We start from the raw sequence: 22,471 nt of genomic DNA, 5'->3' as shown, positions 1-22,471 counted from the left end.
AATAACTTGGAATGAACCAGTCACTGACCGACAATGAACTAGTGAACTACCTGACCGAACTAGACCTAAATTGAGCGATAATATCATTGAACTACAATGCCCAATACTAAAGGGTGATTCTTTTGAGGTTAGGATTTTCATGCATTAGTATTTGACAGATCACGTGGGATTTCAGACATGGTGTCAAAGAGAAAGATGCTCAGTATGCTTTGACATTTCATCATGAATAGACTTACTAACGAGCAACGCTTGCAAATCATTGAATTTTATTACCAAAATCAGTGTTCGGTTCGAAATGTGTTTCGCGCTTTACGTCCGATTTATGGTCTACATAATCGACCAAGTGAGCAAACAATTAATGCGATTGTGACCAAGTTTCGCACTCAGTTTACTTTATTGGACATTAAACCAACCACACGAATGCGTACAGTGCGTACAGAAGAGAATATTGCGTCTGTTTCTGAGAGTGTTGCTGAAGACCGTGAAATGTCGATTCGTCGCCGTTCGCAGCAATTGGGTTTGTGTTATTCGACCACATGGAAGATTTTACGCAAAGATCTTGGTGTAAAACCGTATAAAATACAGCTCGTGCAAGAACTGAAGCCGAACGATCTGCCACAACGTCGAATTTTCAGTGAATGGGCCCTAGAAAAGTTGGCAGAAAATCCGCTTTTTTATCGACAAATTTTGTTCAGCGATGAGGCTCATTTCTGGTTGAATGGCTACGTAAATAAGCAAAATTGCCGCATTTGGAGTGAAGAGCAACCAGAAGCCGTTCAAGAACTGCCCATGCATCCCGAAAAATGCACTGTTTGGTGTGGTTTGTACGCTGGTGGAATCATTGGACCGTATTTTTTCAAAGATGCTGTTGGACGCAACGTTACGGTGAATGGCGATCGCTATCGTTCGATGCTAACAAACTTTTTGTTGCCAAAAATGGAAGAACTGAACTTGGTTGACATGTGGTTTCAACAAGATGGCGCTACATGCCACACAGCTCGCGATTCTATGGCCATTTTGAGGGAAAACTTCGGAGAACAATTCATCTCAAGAAATGGACCGGTAAGTTGGCCACCAAGATCATGCGATTTGACGCCTTTAGACTATTTTTTGTGGGGCTACGTCAAGTCTAAAGTCTACAGAAATAAGCCAGCAACTATTCCAGCTTTGGAAGACAACATTTCCGAAGAAATTCGGGCTATTCCGGCCGAAATGCTCGAAAAAGTTGCCCAAAATTGGACTTTCCGAATGGACCACCTAAGACGCAGCCGCGGTCAACATTTAAATGAAATTATCTTCAAAAAGTAAATGTCATGGACCAATCTAACGTTTCAAATAAAGAACCGATGAGATTTTGCAAATTTTATGCGTTTTTTTTAAAAAAAAAGTTATCAAGCTCTTAACAAATCACCCTTTATAAGGCAGTTGAATGTCAGCGTCGACGGCGAGATAATTTCGACTACAAACTACCCCAATATTCTCGAGGTTACAATCGACAGCCTTTTCATGTCGTCTGCCCATGCCACGGCAATTTGTGATAAGCTTCGCGGTAGAAACAATGTCGTCTATTCGTTTGCCGGTGCACTTAAGATGCGGATAGGGAAACTACATATAAGGCAATTGGCCTATTAGTAGTAAACAATGCAACGCCATACAGACCTGAGTAGTTTTGGCCCAACTACGATTTGGCAAGTGCCGTCCCAATTCCTACGTAGGTACACACAAAAAAAAATTTTTTGATTTCAATCACGAAAATCGCGGATTCAATCATTTTTTTAATTGAAATGTCTTCAATCACGAAAATGATAGTATCAATCACCCATTTTGATTGAAAACCAACACGATTTTTAATTAAAAATTTAATTGACTTTTGTCACGGAATCAATTAATTGTGTGATTGAATCAATTAAAAACGTGATTGATTTTTAACATAAAATTCAATCACAGTTTTAATTGAATCAATTAAAATTTTAATAAATTTCGCGACAAAAATCAATCAACTATTTGATTCATTCAATTAAATAATTAATTGAAATTGGCTATAAATTTCGATCAAAAAATTTATATATTGCGACCCCAAAATCGTATTTAGTTTTATTTGAAATAAAAGAAAATATGTGTTTCTTATAAAACATATTTAACATTTTATTATTTTTTTAATTATGCAATAGACAAATAAATTTGGTTCTTGTCATTTGTGTTTTGTTCTAACATAACTTACAAATACAATTACTATCAATAACAACTATAGGGTGAAAAAATAAATTATATAAATCATTATCTTACTTATAATAATATCTTCCTTTAATAACCATGTTAGCATGTTCCTTCTAATATGTAGATGCGCCTAGATTTCCAATAAATCAGCAGCCTGTAAGCTAAATTAGTTTTTCTGAAAGTAAACAGAATAATTCGAATTTAATTTTGTTCAATTAAAAGTTAATTTTGTTAAACATTACCTGCATAGAATATCAAGTTCAATTCTTAGTTCCAGGTTGCAGATTTATAATCTTCTTTTGCAGTTGTAGTCTTTTAGCATAAAAAGGTGTATTAAGGAGCTCGGTAATTTAATTTTAGTAACAATTCCTTTCCAAAATTTCCACACATTAAAATCGTCTATTAAAATTTGAACCAATCAAAAACAAAAATAATGGGAAAGCAATGTAATATTTGGTATTATATTGATGATACTTTGCCAATTCTGGAAATAGAAAAAAATATAAATGGAAAATACATATTTTTATTATTCGGATATTTTTCATATTTTTAAATCAAAAAGAAAGAACTTTTTACCATTACATAATTCAGCTCATTAGTTTATATACCAGATATACTGCTCTTTACTTGGGTTCAAACTGAAAAAGGCAGGTAAAACAAAAATGCAATTTAATGCCAACGCCACTTCGCAACTTCAAGGAGAATCTTCCAACAAACCCATACCGCTCTTGGTTTTAAGAAAACTAGGAGTGAAAAAAATTTATAATTTTAAAAGATCAATATTGCAAACATATTCTTATATATTTGATAAAATGATGGAGTTGATGGGATTGATTGGTCAATTTCACGAAATAAAATTGGTCACTAAATGAAATGAATAAAAAATATATTATTTTAGTCCGTTTAATGTAAACAGGCTTCAATGGAAAACGGTATTCACATTTCACAATTTCTTACCTTCAATAAACGTAGATTGTTTTCCATTTTTACAATACCTCAAAACACAAACACAGGTAATTTCAAATGCGTTCTCTCATATATTTTTTTCAAACCCTTACCACGTGGCCATTTGTTGTTGCACACTTTATTTATTTCAACCCTTTGCTATGATTTGTTGTTGCGTTCAAAATATTTATGCACACATTTTGAATGCAGCAGACAGAATGTCGCCAATCATGTTTTTCAATTTACGCGAAAAACAAAAACCTAACCGTTCGTTACGAGTTACTTGCACAGACTGATCTCTCCATCATACTTTGTTGAATAAATACCCATTCTCTTGTTCTCTTTTCGCTCTTTCCATTGCTCAAAATTATTCAGTTTCAATCACAAAGGTGATTGGATCAATCACATGTGTAATTGGAAACGGAAAAAATTTCAATCACGTTTGTAATTAAAAATTATTTCCGAATTGATTAACAAATTGATTGAATCAATTAATGTTTTAATTGGAAACGTAACAAATATCAATCATTTTTTTAAGTGGTTTTTATTCGGATTTGATTAAATAATTAATTGAATCAATTAACATATTAATTGAATCCGTTTCCAAATTCAATTAAGTGTTTATTGAAAAAAATTTGGTGATAATTTTTTGTGTGTAGGATCTGCAATGAAGGTCCACATGACAGGCACCACCTTTTTGCTTGCACAGCAAAACCTACCCGACTGGACCACGGTTGCCACTTGTTACTATAACAATCTACCAAAATTTTAAGAAAAATTTACCAAAAATCTACCAAGTTAAAAAAAATTTATTTTAAAGTTTTTGATCAAAAATTTGCAAAAATTTTATTTGTCTAGAAAAATTTGTTAAAATTTTATTTTCCTAGAAAATTTGTCAAAATTTTATTTCTTTAGAAAATTTTGTCAAAATTTACCTCTATAGAAACTTTTGTCAAAATTTTATTTCCATAGAAAATTTTGTCAAAATCTACTTCTATAGAAATTTTGATAACATTTTATTCTGGCAAAATTTTTTCTACAAACAATTTAGTTAATTTTTTTTTGGGAGCCACCGTGGTGCAATGTTTAGAATGCTCGCCTTGCATACACAAGGTCCCACCTCAGTAATGCTGGTGACATTTCTGAGGGTTTCAAAACTTCTCTAAGTGGTTTCACTGCAATGTGGAACGCCATTCGGACTCGGCTATGAAAAGGTTGTCCCTTGTCATTGAGCTTAAAATGGAATCGGGCAGCACTCAGTGATAAGAGAGAAGTTCACCAATGTGGTATCACAATGGACTGAATAGTCTAAGTGAGCCTGATACATCGGGCTGCCACCTAACCTAACCTTAGTTAAAATTTTATGCTCATAGAAAATTTTGTCAAAATTTTTTTCTGTAGAAAATTTTTGCAAAAATTTTCTTCAATGGAAATTTTTTCAAATTTGTTTTATAAAAAATATTTTCAACATTTTTCTTTTATTATATTATTTTGTCAACATTTTTTTCTGTAGTAAATTTTGTCAAAATCTTTTTCTATGTTGTAGAAAATTTTGTCAAAATTTTTTTATATAGAAAATTTTGTCAAAATGTTTTTCTAGAGAAAATTTTGTCAAAATGTTTTTCTATAGAAAATTTAATTCTAATTTTTCCTTTTAATTCTAATTTTTATAACTCCCCAGCAAAAAAAACGTCGCCAAAAAAGTTATGAAAATGATCTTTTTGGATCCGGAAGTGGTGCAAAATTGACGCAGAAGCGATGAATTTAACATGGACTTGTCATAGGACGGAAGTCCTCCACTGAATTTGCATCGCATTTGCCGTTGCACTGAATTTACATCGCTTCTTTAGTTGTGATCCGAATTCAATTTTTTGTATGTAAATTAAAAAAATCTGTGATATTTTGTCAAATAAATAAATTTTATAATTTTTTATAGTTTTTAATGGAATATAACGCTTGTCGGAAACGTTTGACCTCAAATATTTTCAAAAATTCAAAATTTTTCAGATTGGATTTAGCATTTTTTTCGACAAAATTTAAATGATTTGTACCATTTTATGAATTCTTGCTCAGTTTGCAACCTTTTTGAAACAAAAAAAGTTCAAATTACTCATTAGAAGTATGAAAAAACATGTTATAAAAAATTTAATTAAAAGAACTTCCTCGGAAGTTAAAATAAACAACATCATTGGGAGTGCATCTTCTGGAAGTGCTTTTGAAGTTGTGCCTTTGAAAGAACTTCAAAAATTTTTTGCTGGATCGCTTTTTCATATATTTAATGGGTAATTAGAAGTAAGAATTAATAAAATGGTACAAATCATTTAAATTTTGTCAAAAAAATGCTAATTCTAGTAAAATTGAGAATTTTTGAATATATTTTTTTTAACTAAATTTTTGAAACGGTCATTTCGGTTATTTCTTTTAACAAACACCCTCCACCGGTTTTGTGAATATAGTCCAGTTTTTTTAAAACCGAGAAAAACCGACTTTCAAAAAACTCGGGTTTTTATTACTCTAATTGTATGATTAACTTCTATAAAATCTATAGCTTTGCAATATTCGAAATAACTTAAATTTCACTAAATATTTTTTTTTAATATATGTTTTCATGTATTTATTCGTTTAAGAATATTTTCTGTTTAAACTAATATACAACAATAGAAATAAATTAAAATCAGACTATTTCAGCAATATTAACGATAAAACAAAAGACTAAATTAAATTATTAAATAATAAACTAATACTAAAATTTAATTTAAATAATTTCTAATTATTGCGAATTGGATCGTTGTAAGGTTACGTTACTTCACTGAATGGACAGTGTCTTGCAAATGGTACATCTATACAAACGCATCCTTTGGCACTGTAAATATAAAGCAAATATGATCGTTTTTTATAGTGTGTGTAAAAGTAGTTTAATTTTACATAGTTTAACGGGAAAATTAGATGAACATTTAAAAAATAAAAAAAAAAATCTGGACTCGTATTTTGAAATTTATTTCGATGGTACTTACTGATCTGGAGCATCATTCCCCAAATAATATTCTCGAAGTTGTGCAACAGCTTCAAAAGGATTTTTACTCGATACTGGAAGTCTCTGTGGTCCACTTATATCCACGCAACCATTTGGACATGGCACTCCAAGATATCGGCGATGTTTAAACATGGCCGATGCCAAATAGCATATGCTCATAAAATGAGAACAACGCGATCTTCCTGATGGATGTGATAAAGAAAGGAATTAATGGTGTGAGAAAACTATCGGGAATAAAAGGAAAATTTTCAGCTGGTAGAATTGAATAAAAATACTTTGGGAGTACAGAAATATAAAATCCTGTATAAGGACAATAACATAAAAAGATATAACCATTTTAAGTTATCCAAGAATATTATTTCTTCAATTTAGTACTACAGAGTGAGAATTATAGACCCATGTGGATCGATATTAGTCCATATTGGGATACACAAATAGAAAATTGAATTTTCGAATAATCGACTTTTGTCACAAAAAGTCCAAAACCACTAATCGTCAAATTCAACTTATTAACTTTTGAAATATATGAAACTCGACTAATCGAATTTTGTTGTTGGCAAAAATGGACCTTTAACGAAAAAGTCGACATGGGATGAATAGGAGAATATGTTGCAAATATAACTCTGAGATTATGTGAGGAAAATATCGCAGGGACCCTTCGGGAAATTGGTGGGAATTGTCACTAACGGACATAACATATCACAGGATTGGTACCAGTGCTCCAGTTTGTCGCAATTTTTAAAGTTTTATATAATTTATTGATTTCCATACTCTCTTGATATTAAAATCTTATTGGATCTACACATTTTCTCAAATACAATTATCAGAATAATTGGATATATTCTAATAGATGTCCCAGAACGAGTCTAAGACGTGCAATGACAAAACCATGTCAATGACAAAACCGGCCCTGGGGTTGATCCAATTCCCGTAGGGGAGATATAACAATTTTAAGTTATTCAAAAAAAAAAAAAAAACAAGTATATACGGCCGTAAGTTCGGCCAGGCCGAAGCTTATGTACCCTCCACCATGGATTGCGTAGAAACATCTACTGAAGAATGTCATCCACAATCGAATTACTTGGATTGCGATAACACTTGCCGATGACAAGGTATCTTAAAACTTCCTAACACCGTAATATATACCACATAGTCCATACGTGGTATACATTAAACTAAAAAAGGCCGATTAAATACGTATATAATTAAGTTTGACAAAATTTTCTATAGAAAAAAAAATTGACAACATTTTCTATAGAAATAAAATTTTAACAAAATTTTCCATAGAAATAAAATTTTGACAAAATTTTCTATAGAAATAACATTTCGACAAAATTTTCTATAGAAATAAAATTTTAAAAAAATTTTCCAAAGAAATAAAATTTTGACAACATTTTCTATAGAAGTAAAATTTGGACAAAATTTTCTATAGAAATAAAATTTTAACAAAATTTTCCATAGAAATAAAATGTTGACAAAATTTTCTATAGAAATAACATTTTGACAAAATTTTCTATAGAAATAACATTTTTTCGTTTTGTTATTGTTGGTTTTGTTCTTTAGTCATTTGTTGTTGTTTTTTTGATTTCAGCTTAAAACCATGCATTGACTAAACTACAAGTGGTTTGATGAACGCACGTTTCGGAATTACCACATTCCTCATCAGCATACTTCCAGCAAAACTATCAACCAATTATCAGAATAAATTCAGGCAGTTCATTAAACCAAACAATGAACCACACTTAAACCTTCCGAAAAAAGGTTTTACATGATAGCCGGCTTATGCCGAAATAATTTGTACAAACATATCTCTTTTCCGTTGCCACCGTCAAATCATCGATTTGAGTGCAGTTGGCTGGGTTTATTTTGAGCGTGCTTCCTCTTGTTTCATTCGTTTTGTTTTGTTATTGTTGGTTTTGTTCTTTAATCATTGTTGTTGTTTTTTTGATTTCAGCTTAAAACCATGCATTGACTAACATTTTGACAAAATTTTCTATAGAAATAAAATTTTGACAACATTTTCTATAGAAATAAAATTTTGACAACATTTTCTATAGAAATAAAATTTTGCCAAAATTTTCTATAGAAATAAAATTTTGCCAAAATTTTCTATAGAAATAAAATTTGACAAAATTTTCTATAGAAATACAATTTTGGTAGATTATTTTTGGCTCGAGTGGCAACCATGATTATGAACCGATATGGACCAATTTTTGTGTGATTGGTGATCAGCTATATATAACTATAGATCGATATGGACCAATTTTGGCATGGTTATTTTGCGGCCATATATTAACACCACGTTGCAAATTTCAACCGGATCGGATGAATTTTGCTTCTCCAAGAGGCTCTGGAGATCAAATCTGGGGAACGGTTTATATGGGGGCTATATATAATTATGGACCGATATGGACCAATTTGTGCATGGTTGTTGGAGACCATATACTAACACCACGTACCAAATTTCAACCGAATCGAATGAATTTTGCTCCTCCAAGAGGTTCCGGAGGTCAAATCTGGGGATCGATTTATATGGGGGCTATATATAATTATGGACCGATATGGATCAATTCTTGCGTGTTTGTTAGAGACCACATTCTAACACCACGTTCCAAGTTTCAACCGGATTGGATGAATTTTGCTCCTGCAAGAGGCTCCGGAGGTCAAATCTGGGGATCGGTTTATATGGGGGCTTTTTATAATTATGGACCGATATTGACCAATTTTTGCATGGTTGTTAGAGACCACATTCTAACACCACGTTCCAAATTTCAACCGGATCGGATGAATTTGGCTCCTGCAAGAGGCTCCTGAGGTCAAATCTGGGGATCGGTTTATATGGAGGCTGAAATAGGCTACTCTTATAGGCTCCGCAAGCCAAATCTGGGGGTCCGTTTATATGGGGGCTATACGTAAAAGTGGACCGATATGGCCCATTTTCAATACCATCCGATCTACATTAATAACAACTACTTGCGCCAAGTGTGAAGTCGATAGCTTGTTTCGTACGGTAGTTAGCGTGATTTCAACAGACGGACGTACGGACATGCTTAGATCGACTCAGAATTTCACCACGACCCAGAATATACATACTTTATGGGGTCTTAGGTCAATATTTCGATGTGTTACAAACGGAATGACAAAGTTAATATACCCCCCATCCTATGGTGGAGAGTATACAAAATTTAAGTTATTCAAAAAAATATACGTGAGAGTGAGAATACACAGATACACAAGTAGAAAGTCGCCTTTTCGACTAATCGGCTTTTATCAAAAAATGTCCAAATATACTTTTTGTAATCAAGTCAAATTGATCTAATCCACTTTGGTTAGTGATCAAATGTGACTTTTAACGAAATAGTCGACATTCGATGAAAAGAAGAATATGATGCAAATATTTCTGTACCAATTCTGAGATTATCTGCCGATTCTATCATAAGATGATATAGCCATTTTAAGTTATTCAAAAATAACCATTTTCCAATTTAGTCATACATACATGAGAGTGAGAACAATAGACTGATATGAACATATTTTAGTTCATATTTGGGATACAAAAATCTAAAATCTACTAAACAACTTTTTGTCAAAAAAGTCGAAGTTGTGTTTTTCTTCTTTTCTTCCTCTTTAACATGTTTGGCAAAATCCACTATTAACGAGATCGTCGACATGGGATTATAGGGAGATGCATATATTTCTGTGGTAATTCTGAGACAATCTGCAGACGATATCATAAGGCGATTTAGCTATTTTAAGTTATTCAAAAAATTCTTTTTCCAATCCAATGGAGAGTAGGAAAACAAAAAGACAAATTCGTTTTATCCCATTCAATTGTACCATCTGAACAATAAAAAGTTAAAGTCTTACTTATTGGATTTCCTTTACAATATGGTTGAACTCTACCACCATTTACGCAATAATTCAAATGACCGGTATTTTCCTCTTGACCCAGATGTCCAGCATTTGTATGAAGGACTTGTATAACATTTGCATCATCCAGTGACAACCGGAACTGATTACTTTTCTTGCGTTCAATCAAGGGTCTAGCCGGATCTAAACCAATTATGCGATACTGTTTTACATTTAGGTGATTACTGACCATACCACAGATGTGAGCACCCAATGAATGTCCCACACAGGTGATTTTTTCTCTTGCCGCTCCATAGTGAGTGAGGAAGGAATAGATCTGAAAAGAAATAAGAAAAGGAATTAGCCATCGTTAGAGAATATATAAGAATGGGGCATATATATTTCTTTCATCATGGTTTTGAAGTTTCAACCGGATCGAATGAAATTTGCTCTTCCAAGAGCCACCGTAAGCCAAATCTGGGATCGGTTTAAAGGGTGATACGGTCAAAATTTGGTCAAGGGAAAACGCGTGTAAATCGGTGAAATCGTTTATTTAAAAAAAAAAATCAAATTAAATTTCTTTTTCAAGTTCAATTAGTATAAAATTCAGGAAAAATATTCAGTTAGGCTTTCGCTTTTCCAAATCCGAATTGCCGGGCCTCACGCTTGACACCTGCCATCAGATTTTGTACAGCCACCTTGTCCACCTTCTTCGCCGCAGAAAGCCAGTTTGCCTTGAACTGCTGCTCGTCCTTAGCAGTTTTTTTTTGGTCTTCTTTAGGCTCCGCTTGACAATACCCAGTATTTCTCAATTGGGCGGAGCTCTGGCGTGTTTGGAGGGTTCTTGTCCTTGGGAACCACCTGCACGTTGTTGGCGGCGTACCACTCCATGGCCTTTTTACCGTAATGGCAAGATGCCAAATCCGGCCAAAACAGTACGAAACAACCGTGTTTCTTCAGGAAAGGCAGCAGACGTTTATTCAAACACTCTTTCACGTAAATTTCTTGGTTGACGGTCTCGGAAGCTATGAAAATGCTGCTTTTCAAGCCACAGGTAGAGATGGCTTGCCAAACCAGATATTTCTTTGCGAAATTTGACAGTTTTATGTGCTTGAAAATATCTGCTACTTTTCCCCTTCCTTTTGCCATATAAAACTCCTGTCCCGGAAGCTGCTTGTAGTCGGCTTTGACGTAGGTTTCGTCGTCCATTACCACGCAGTCAAACTTCGTCAGCATCGTCGTGTACAGCCTCCGGGATCGCGCTTTGGCCGTCGTATTTTGTTTATCATCGCGATTTGGAGTCACTACCTTCTTGTAAGTCGATAGTCCGGCTTGTTTTTTGGCTCGATGCACGCTTGTAGACGATACACCCAGCTTATTTGCGGCATCACGGAGAGAGAGGTTAGGGTTTCGCTTGAAACTACCGGCAACTCTCTTTGTCGTCTCAGCGGCTTCCGGTTTTCGATTTCCCCCCGATCCAGACTACCTGGCTGTCGACAAACGTTCCCCAAACACTTTAATTACATTTGTAACGTTTGATTTGGCAACTTTTAGCGATTTTGCCAGCTTTGCGTGCGAGTAGCTCGGATTTTCGCGATGCGCGAGCAAAATTTTGATACGCTGCTTTTCTTGCTAGGACGGCATTTTGACAACTGAAGAGTGAATTCCAAAATCAAAATAGGAGCAACGTTCTACACACACACACCTTCAAAATGAGGGGTGTTCAGGTTTTTTAAATGCAAAATTGAAAGAAATACGTCAAGTTTATATTGACCAAATTTTGACCGTATCACCCTTTATGTGGGGGCAATACTTGCGGTTCCTCTGCCCTATATTCATAAAAACTACTTATACCAACAGACCGACGGACATCGCTAGTGAACTTAAAATATTCCTAGAACGAATGCAACACATATTGAAAAAAGAGCTTGTACTAAATCCATTGAAGTTCCAAAAAATGCAAGTGCTCACCGATGCACCAAAAACCTTGCGCTTGCAAAGTGGATAGTTACTGAAGTTGGATTTCTCCGATGAGAAGACATTCCAAATTGAGCAGTTTGCGAAGAAACAAAACTACTTGCAAATCTTTGATTGGCCAACAGATCTCAAGCGATGGTAATGGTGCGGGCCGGCATAATGAGCCAACGGAAGTTGGAACACAGTATACTGTAATTTTACCGGCAAAATAAGTTTACTTTATAGTTGCTGTCTGCAAATAAAATATATCGCAGAATATATATTTTTCGCTCAGAAGTCCGAAAACGTGGTCTCACGTGTGAATCAGAACAATTAACTTTTTGAGAGGTGTGAAGAATTATATGTTGTGTGGTGTACAGTGCGGTGAGACCCAGAACAGGCATGAATAAATAAATCCATGAGAGTTAACTTGTCTTTAGTGCCCTGGAGGGTTCACTAATGTTTTTTTAGTGAATGGCTCAAAAACGCGGCCTTTTCGGCCTTTGAAGGCCATAATTCGTGTCAATGTTAGCCAATACGAACAAATCTAAACTGATTCTAAAATTTCATATTATTGCCGACATTTTGTGCTTTTGAACAAATCAACCACCCTGTATTGGACAAACTACTCATTCCTACCCAGCAAAAAAAGAGATTCCAAAAAAGTAGTTTGGATCCCCAATCTGTGATCCGGAAGTAGTGCAAACTTGGATCATCTCCAATGAATTTTACATGGGCTTGTCATAGGACGGAAGTACTCCCTTTTTGGATCCTTTGCATTGCTTTAGAAGTTGTGCCCTGGAAGTTAATTTGAATGAAGAAATTTAAAAAGCGAAAAAAACAATTTTTTTTTCAACCAATTTCACTTTTTTTCATCCATATGTTTTATTACACAATTATTTTCTTATTATCTAATTTTTACAATTTGAAAATTTTTTCGCTCCGACCAGGGGTTGAACCTGAGTTTGCTGGCACCATAACAGAACGCCTTAGCACACTCAGCCACAAACGCCATTGAACATAAGGTTTCGAAAGGTCAATTCAAATGTTTGTGTTATGATCATAATACGACACCAAGGAATAACATTCTAATAGCTTCTCGAGATGTTCTTTATTAGTATGAACGAAAAAATAAGAAACGCAGGTTCAAAACTCACCAGCGGCAATTTTTTTTATCAAATATTTTTCTAAAAAATATTTTTTTTTATGTCATGCATCGTTTTTATTTTTTATTTTCGGCATATATTTTCGTATAAATATATTTTTTTCATTAAAAATCAACAAAAAATTAAAAATTCACGTAATTTGCAAAACCTTCTCAAAAGAAGTTCCATGGAAGCGAAAAAGTCAAACGGCACAGGTTCAAATCCCAGCGGGGATGAAATTTATTTTTTTTATTATTTTTTTACGTTTTTTTTTTATTAATTTCTATTTTTTTAGTTTTTTTTATTAGTTTTCCATTTTTTTGTAAAATTTAATTGTACAAAATTTGCATTTAAAATAGCCTGATTGCGTTCTTTCGAATACTTGTCTACAAGGACTGGGGGATCCCAAGATGCGCTTTAGAAGAAATGTTTGTGCACTTGTCCAAAAGGACTGCATCGGAAGTGGCAAAAAATTATTGGGGGATCCCACGATCCGCTTTAGAAGAAATGTTTGTGGACTTGTCCAAAAGGACTGCATCGGAAGTTGAAAAAACTCTATGGGGGATTCTGGGATGGGCTTTAAAAGACATGTTTGTGGAACAACTTCCAATTTTTTTTGCTGGGTACTATTAGACAATATTCACCGAATCGATCTTCAATTATATCAATTACAAGTGGTACATACTCGTATGAAGTAGATAATAGCCCCAAAATACAAAACCAATTAAATTTATAATTTTTAAATTTTATAAAATAATTTAATATACTTACTTGAGCCGTACATTGCGCTGTCAATCTTGTATTTATTAAAGATTGCAGATAACATGGATACTGAGTCAATGGCCTCCAGTCAACGGTAATAACATTAAAGTCTCTCGATAGATACGCTTGAAAAAGTAATGAAAAATATTTTTCATATTTAACCACAATGTTTGTATCGAAAACAAAACAAAAAAATTTTTTTTCTTTTTCAAAAATATGTGTATTAAAGCGAAAAATTATGTTGTTGATATTATTGTCGATTTACAAGTCTACTCACTAACCATCCCTTAAAAACTGCAAATGCTTGTCAATGGCTGTACCATTGAAGCCATGCACGATCAAAACTGTCTCACGCTTTTTGCTGAAACCACCTTGGAACAATGTCATCGGATTATGGATATTAACGGCAACACCACGCCGTGACGATTTCCTGAAATGTAAACAAAAGAAAATTAATTAAATTATATAGTATGCATATGTATCATGTAATATAATGATATGTAATGTACTACATATTTATTTAGTTTATTGTACAATCAAGATATATCAAAGGCATACTGTTACATCATGAGCAGGAACATTTTTTATTAGAAAAAAACGATCTTTGAATATATTACATACAATATTTTTTTATGTTAGCCTGATATCAATGCAGACTGGTTTCTCGTCCAAATTAATTACTTTACATATCATTACAATTCTAATAAGAGCTTATTGAACATAAAGATTTTTTTTCTACTATGATTATATAACCTTGAATTAAATATTCTACATTCCTTCTGCACGAATTTATTTTTCCTCTTTTTGAGGTATCTCAACAATGAACATATATGGTAGCTTTCACACCTTAAGAGAACGTTGCTATCTACACGCAAAGAAAAAAACATTTATCACAAAAAAATTTTATTTTTTACAAAATTTTTATTAAGAGGATTTTTTTATTCCAAAATCACAGTAAATTTCGTTTGTAGTAGTATGTAACGCAGAACATCTTTTTCGAAACCTTACGAAATTTTTAAGAATATATGTAAAATTACATTATTTCCGTTTCCAAATGTTGTATTTTAAGAAAGTGGCATACTAAAAGCATGTTTCTGTTAAATAAAGTTTCTTTACATCAGCTCGTGGGCGCCGAAAACTATGTTTTATAAATATAACTGCTTAATTGTATGGGTTGCTTGTGCGTTGATGGCTATAGCGATAATTATCTGTTGATGACAATAAAATCTACTTAGCCCAATGGATAGTGTTTTGGCTTACAAACTGTATGGTCCGCTGTTCGATTCTCCGTCCAGGTGAAAGGTAAAATTAAAAAAAAAAAAAACAAGTATATACGGCCGTAAGTTCGGCCAGGCCGAATCTTATGTACCCTCCACCATGGATTGCGTAGAAACTTCTACGAAAGACTGTCATCCACAATCGAATTACTTGGGTTGTGGTATCTTAAAACTTCTTAACATCGTTTTCTAAATTGTGAGTTAGTCCATACGTGGTATATATTAGACAAAAAAGTTATGTATACGTAAGTCTACAAATAATTACGAATCGATATGGACTTTTTGCACGATACGTAGAGAGCCACAATTGAAATATGGGGGTCGCTTATATGGGGGCTATATACAATTATGAACTTGATATGGACCAATTTTTGTGTGATTGGGGATCGATTTATCTGACGGCTATATATAACTATAGACCGATATGGACCTAGTTAGGCATGGTTGTTAATATACCATATACTAGCACAATGTACCAAATTTCAACTGACTCGGATGAAATTTACTCCTCCAAGAGGCTCCAAAACCAAATCTCGGGATCGGTTTATATGGGCGCTATATATGATTATGGACTGATATGGACCACTTTTGGCATGGTTGTTAAATATAATATACTATCACCACGTACCAAATTTCAAGCAGATCGGATGAATTTTGCTTCTCCAAAAGGCACCGGAGGTCAAATCTGGGGATCGTTTTATATGGGAGCTATATATAATTATGGACTGATAGGAACCAATTCCTGCATGGTTGTTGGATACCATATACTAACATCACGTACCAAATTTCAACCGAATGGGAAGAATTTTGCTCTTCCAAGATGCTCCGGAGGTCAAATCTGGGGATCGGTTTATATGGGGCCTATATATAATTATGAACCGATATCGACCAATTTTTGCATGGGTGTTTGAGGCCATATACTAACACCATGTATCAAATTTCAGCCGGATCGGATAAAATTTGCTTCTCTTAGAGGCCTCGCAAGCCAAATTGGGGGATCGGTTTATATGGGGGCTATATATAATTATGGACCGATGTGGACCAATTTTTGCATGGTTATTAGAGACCATATACTAACACCATGTACCAAATTTCAGCCGTATCGGATGAAATTTGCTTCTCTTAGAGGCCTCGCTAGCCAAATTGGGGGATCGGTTTATATGGGGGCTATATATAATTATGGACCGATGTGGACCAATTTTTGCATGGTTGTTAGAGACCCTATACTAACACCATGTACCAAATTTCAGCCGGATCGGAAGAAGGGTGGAGGGTATAAAAATGATCTTTGAATATTTTACATACAATTTTTTTATGTTGCAAGTTTGTAGGTCTTTGGTCGATCCATTGACTGACCTGTAGGCGTTGCAAGTTGGTCAATTCGGGGTATGAGAATTTGTGTTAGCTGTCAAATCCGCAATTACTAACCGATATCGATATTATATATTTTCTTTGCTGGAAAAGTGTGCAATTATCTTTCACAGATCGCAAGATATTGGCCCCACAATTTTTTTCCAAAAGTTGACAAAGTGGGGTCAGTATTTTGAAACTAGAAGTTCCGATCCTTAATATCTTTTTGATCCTTAATATCTGTTATTCAATATTTTTTAAAACAACCTTTCCTACAAAACTCAACAAAAAGCATACTGTATCATAACTAGTTCAAAAGTTATAAAGTTTTCAATTCATATTTTAAAATTCCAAAAAAATGTATTTAAAACAAGTATATACAGCAATAAGTTCGGCCGGGCCGAATCTTAAATACCCACCACCATGAACCAAATATAAGGGTTTCCTTTGAAATGGATGGCTTGAGGACACTTCCCGAAGATAAATTTAAAGATTTCACCTATGAGAACTTTATCAGATTCTGGATTTATAAGAACCATTTTTGTTTGAGTTTTAGAGGAATCATTAGCATCTCTTGTAAGTGTGCAAGAAAATTATAAAATAACGTCTTGATTTGAAACCTTAAATCTGTAGAAGTAAAATCTGGAAATTTTACATTGAGTTTCAAGCAATTTTCATGATCAGTGCGCCTTCTACACCCTCAAGAAGTGAAGTCGGTCTATATGGAGGCATTACCAAATGGACCAAAAAACTTAATCCGATACACGTTTTTGTGAGCCTAAAATACCAGAATATTTACAATTTCAGGCAAATCAGATAAAAACTACGGTTTCTAGAAACCCAAGGAGTTTAATCGGGAGATCGTTCTTATGGGGGCTATACTAAAATATGGACCGATACTTACCGTTTTCGGCACACCTATTTATGACGCGAAAATACCTCTAGATTTCCAATTTCATGCAAATAGGATAAAAAGTTCGGATTCTAGAAGCCCAAGAAATAAAATCGGGAAATCGGTCTATATGGGGGCTATACCAAAATATGGACCGATACTCACCATTTTCGGCACACCTCTCTCTAACTACGGTTTCTATAAGCCCAAGACCCCAAATCGGGAGGTCGTTTTATATGGGGACCATAACAAAACATGGACCGATACTCACAATTTTTGGCACACGTATTTGTGGTCCTACAATACCTCTAGATTTCCAATTTCAGGTAAATTGAATAAAAACTGCGGTTTCTATAAGCCCAAGAAGTAAAATCGGGAGATCGGTCTATATGGGGGCTATACCAAAACATGGACCGATACTCACCATTTTTGGCACACCTCTTTATGGTCATAAAATACCTCCAGATTTCAAATTTCAGGCAAATTGGATAAAAACTTCGATTTCTATAATCCCAAGACCCCTAATCGGGAGGTCGGTTTATATGGGGACTATATCAAAACCTGGACCGATATAGCCCATCTTCGAACTTGACCTGCCTGCAGACAAAAGACGAGTTTGTGCAAAATTTCAGCACGATTGCTTCATTATTGAAGACTGTAGCGTGATTACAACAGACAGACAGACAGACGGACAGACGGACATCGTTATATCGTCTTAGAATTTCTCCCTGATCAAGAATATATGTACTTTATATAGTCGGAAATCGATATTTCGATGTGTTACAAACGGAATGACAAACTTATTATACCCCCGTCACCATTCTATGGTAGTGGGTATAAAAAGTGTTCCTTGTCCAATAAAAAAAGTAGTTTTTCTTTGGGTGTAGAGGGCTCTAACAATTGCCACTTGTGGTTTTCTAGCAAAATATAAAGCAATCACACTATCACGCTTCAATTTCATCACGAATAACTTTGTTTCTGAATGCAATATATCAAAGTGCTTTTGTTAGCTTGAAACCATAATATGAAATGACACTGGAATAAATTTTGTCAGCTATCAGGCGAGCTGTTCAGAAATAATATGAAGCTGAAGATGGTTGCAATACATATCAGCCAAATTGTATATGTTACAGAAGCGATGGTTTTTGAGAGTGTTAACTACACTCTCAAACTCCGCCAGACTTTAACTATTTCTCATAGTTTTGTTTGAATTTCTTGAATGAATAATATTAAAAGTAATTAAAATTACTCCTAACTAAATTTATAGTTTTTTATGTTACATAAAAAATTTAATATTGTTGATTGTGTAATATTTTCAAATTAATTGCACATGGGGAACGCTTGCATTGGTAATGTTTTAGGCCTGTGTACGTCCATCTTCGCAATATTGCAGTGCTATAATTTAAATTTCTTTTTCATGGTTAATGCATCAATTTTATAGACATTAAAAAATGGTTGGTTTAATATAATAATTGGATAGACTTGTTGATAGGTAAAAAAGCCTATGGAAAGGTTATTTAACAAGAAATATAGACCCGGAAATAATTATTTCTTTTCCCACAATACAAAAGAATTTGGCAACATTTCTTTGGAAATAATAATATGAAATCACTGATCTTTACATTTTTTACGACCTTACATTCAATGTCGCAATATAAAATAAAATTTAATGTTTTTGTATGCTTTAATATAAAATATATTAAGACAGTTTTGTTAATTTGCTTTGTTTTTCGCATGAAAGGTAAATAGCGCTGTTAAATTTAAATATTTTATTTATTATATTTATACAATTTAAAGCGTTTTAAAGAATTGTTTTTGTAAAACGGCTTACGAGTTTGAAATTTCATATAACCTATTTATGTTTCATATAATATTCATAAGATGGAAAGGTGGGCTTCGACGTCGCCTATATTAGCTTCAGATTGTAAGCAATATGTGATGGATTCAATTTTGATTTGATTAGGGCTTTCAAGGCCTTCAAGTATGTTAAACATTTACAAATGCCCAATAAATGATACATTTTGTTAAAAGATAGAAATATTTCTAAAAGTCTGCAATTTTGTAAGTTTGCGATCATAGTGAAAGAAAGGAGCTGTAATGGGTCAGGTCAGAAAAATAATTTACAAAAAAATTTGAAGAAAATTTTGCCAAAAATTTACCAAATTAAAAAAAAAACAATTTTGATCGAAATTTTGTGGTTAGTATAAAAAATGTTTTTACTTCGACTTGTAAATATGCCGAATTTTAAATGTTTTAGAATGCAACAACAAGGGAAATTTACTACTTCTACAAAAATTTAGCTTGTACCAACAAGGCAAAGGGGGAACTTACTCACTATGGACTTTGATAGTATAAATTTTTATAAAAATATTGATTTTATAGAATACTTTGTCAAAATTTTATTTCTATAGAAATTTTGACATTTTTATAGAATATTTTTATAGAATATTTTGCCAACATTTGTTTCTATAGAACAGCTAAAAATGTATTTCTATAGAAAATTTTGTCAATATTTTATTTCTATAGAAAAATTTGTCAAAATTTTATTTCTATCGAAATTTTTGTCAAAATTTTATTTCTTTCGAAAATTTTGTCAACATTTTATTTCTATAGAAAAATTTGTCAAAATTTTATTCCTATAGAAAATTTTATTAAAATTTTATTTCAATAGAAAATTTTGTTAACATTTTATTTCTACAGAAAATTTTGTCAAAATTTTAATTCTATAGAAAATTTTGTCAAAATTTTATTTCTATAGAAATTTTGTCAAAATTTTATTTCTATAGAAATTTCGTCAAAATTTTATTTCTATAGAAAATTTTGCCAAAATTTTATTCCTATCGAAAATTTTGCCAAAATTTTTTTTCCATAGAAATTTTGTCAAAATTTTATTTCTATAGACATTTTGTCAAAATTTTATTTCTATAGAAATTTCGTCAAAATTGTATTTCTATAGAAATTTTGTCAAAACTTAATTTCTATAGAAATTTTGTCAAAATTTTATTTCAATAGAAAATTTTGTTAACATTTTATTTCTATAGAAAATTTTGTCAAAATTTTAATTCTATAGAAAATTTTGTCAATAATTCATTGTTGTTGTTGTTTTTTTTTTTTTGATTTCAGCTTAAAACCATATATTGACTAAACTACAAGTGTAGCTTAACCAACAGAGGAAAAGAATATTTGTCAAATTTATTTGGGCAAAGCCCTATAGACTGCAAGATGGTTGGATGGACGCACGTTTCGGAATTACCACATTCCTCATCAGCATCATCTACTTGCAGCAAAACTATCAACCAATTATTTCTATAGAAAAGTTTGTCAAAATTTTATTTCTTAGAAAATTTTGTCAAATTTTTACTTCTATAGAAATTTTGTCAAAATTTTAATTGAATAAAAAATTTTGTCAAAATTTTATTTCTATAGAAAATTTTGTTAAAATGTTCTATAGAAAATTTTCTCAAAATTTTATTTCTATAGAAAATTCTGTCAAATTTTTTTTTTCAATAGAAAAATTTGTTAACATTTTATTTCTATCTAAAATTTTGCCAAAATGTTATTTCTATAGAAATTTTGTCAAAATTTTATTTCTATAGAAATTTTGTCAACATTTTATTTCTATAGAAAAAATTTCCAGAAATTTATTTCTATAGAAAATTTTGTCAATATTTTATTTCTCTAGAAAATTTTGTCAATATTTTATTTCTCTAGAAAAATTTATCAAAATTTTATTTCCATCGAAAATTTTGCCAAAATTTTATTTCTATAGAAAATTTTGTCAAAATTTTATTTCTATAGAAAATTTTGTCAAAATTTTATTTTTATAGAAAATTTTGTTCAACATTTTGTTTCTTTAGAAAATTTTGTCAAAATTTTATTTCTATAGAAAATTTTGCCAAAATTTTATTTCCATCGAAAATTTTGCCAAAATTTTATTTCTATAGAAAATTTTGTCAAAATTTTATTTGTATAGAAAAATCTGTCAAAATTTTATTTCAATAGAAAATTTTGTTAACATTTTATTTCTATAAAAAGTTTTGCCAACATTTTATTTCTACAGAAAATTTTGTCAAAATTTTATTTCTATAGAAAATTTTGCCAAAATTTTATTTCTATAAAAATTTTTGTCAAAATTTTATTTCTTTCGAAAATTTTGTCAACATTTTATTTCTATAGAAAAATTTGTCAAAATTTTATTCCTATAGAAAATTTTATTAAAATTTTATTTCAATAGAAAATTTTGTTAACATTTTATTTCTACAGAAAATTTTGTCAAAATTTTAATTCTATAGAAAATTTTGTCAAAATTTTATTTCTATAGAAATTTTGTCAAAATTTTATTTCTATAGAAATTTCGTCAAAATTTTATTTCTATAGAAAATTTTGCCAAAATTTTATTCCTATCGAAAATTTTGCCAAAATTTTTTTTCCATAGAAATTTTGTCAAAATTTTATTTCTATAGACATTTTGTCAAAATTTTATTTCTATAGAAATTTCGTCAAAATTGTATTTCTATAGAAAATTTTGTCAAAATTTTATTTCTACAGAAAATTTTGTTAAAATTTTATTTCTATAGAAATTTTTGTCAAAATTTAATTTCTATAGAAATTTTGTCAAAATTTTATTTCAATAGAAAATTTTGTTAACATTTTATTTCTATAGAAAATTTTGTCAAAATTTTAATTCTATAGAAAATTTTGTCAATAATTCATTGTTGTTGTTTTTTTTTTTTTGATTTCAGCTTAAAACCATATATTGACTAAACTACAAGTGTAGCTTAACCAACAGAGGAAAAGAATATTTGTCAAATTTATTTGGGCAAAGCCCTATAGACTGCAAGATGGTTGGATGGACGCACGTTTCGGAATTACCACATTCCTCATCAGCATCATCTACTTGCAGCAAAACTATCAACCAATTATTTCTATAGAAAAGTTTGTCAAAATTTTATTTCTTAGAAAATTTTGTCAAAATTTTACTTCTATAGAAATTTTGTCAAAATTTTAATTGAATAAAAAATTTTGTCAAAATTTTATTTCTATA

At 32.0% G+C, this 22,471-nt stretch overlaps 1 protein-coding gene and 1 long non-coding RNA gene across 3 annotated transcripts in view; one reads left to right on the top strand and one right to left on the bottom strand.

The window, feature by feature from the left end:
- LOC142224427 (uncharacterized) overlaps positions 1–22,471 on the top strand; it is a 423,478-nt gene that overhangs the window by 1,769 nt on the left and 399,238 nt on the right. The gene's annotated exons all lie outside the window — the stretch shown is intronic.
- LOC142224426 (phospholipase A1 VesT1.02) overlaps positions 5,749–22,471 on the bottom strand; it is a 48,422-nt gene continuing 31,699 nt past the window's right edge. For both annotated transcript variants that reach the window (XM_075294201.1, XM_075294200.1), the window contains 5 exons: positions 14,190–14,338; positions 13,918–14,033; positions 10,064–10,382; positions 6,177–6,378; positions 5,749–6,025 (listed from right to left, as the gene is read on the bottom strand). In XM_075294201.1, coding sequence (XP_075150316.1) covers positions 5,959–6,025; positions 6,177–6,378; positions 10,064–10,382; positions 13,918–14,033; positions 14,190–14,338 — 853 coding nt within the window. In that variant the 3' untranslated portion in view covers positions 5,749–5,958. The remainder of the gene's footprint in view (positions 6,026–6,176; positions 6,379–10,063; positions 10,383–13,917; positions 14,034–14,189; positions 14,339–22,471) is intronic.

This window comes from Haematobia irritans, chromosome 2, assembly GCF_050003625.1.
Source record: "Haematobia irritans isolate KBUSLIRL chromosome 2, ASM5000362v1, whole genome shotgun sequence".
Classification (NCBI taxonomy): Eukaryota; Metazoa; Arthropoda; class Insecta; order Diptera; family Muscidae; genus Haematobia; species Haematobia irritans.
The sequence above is the reverse complement of the archived record's forward strand: the minus strand, read 5'-3'. Positions and strand labels throughout refer to the sequence as shown.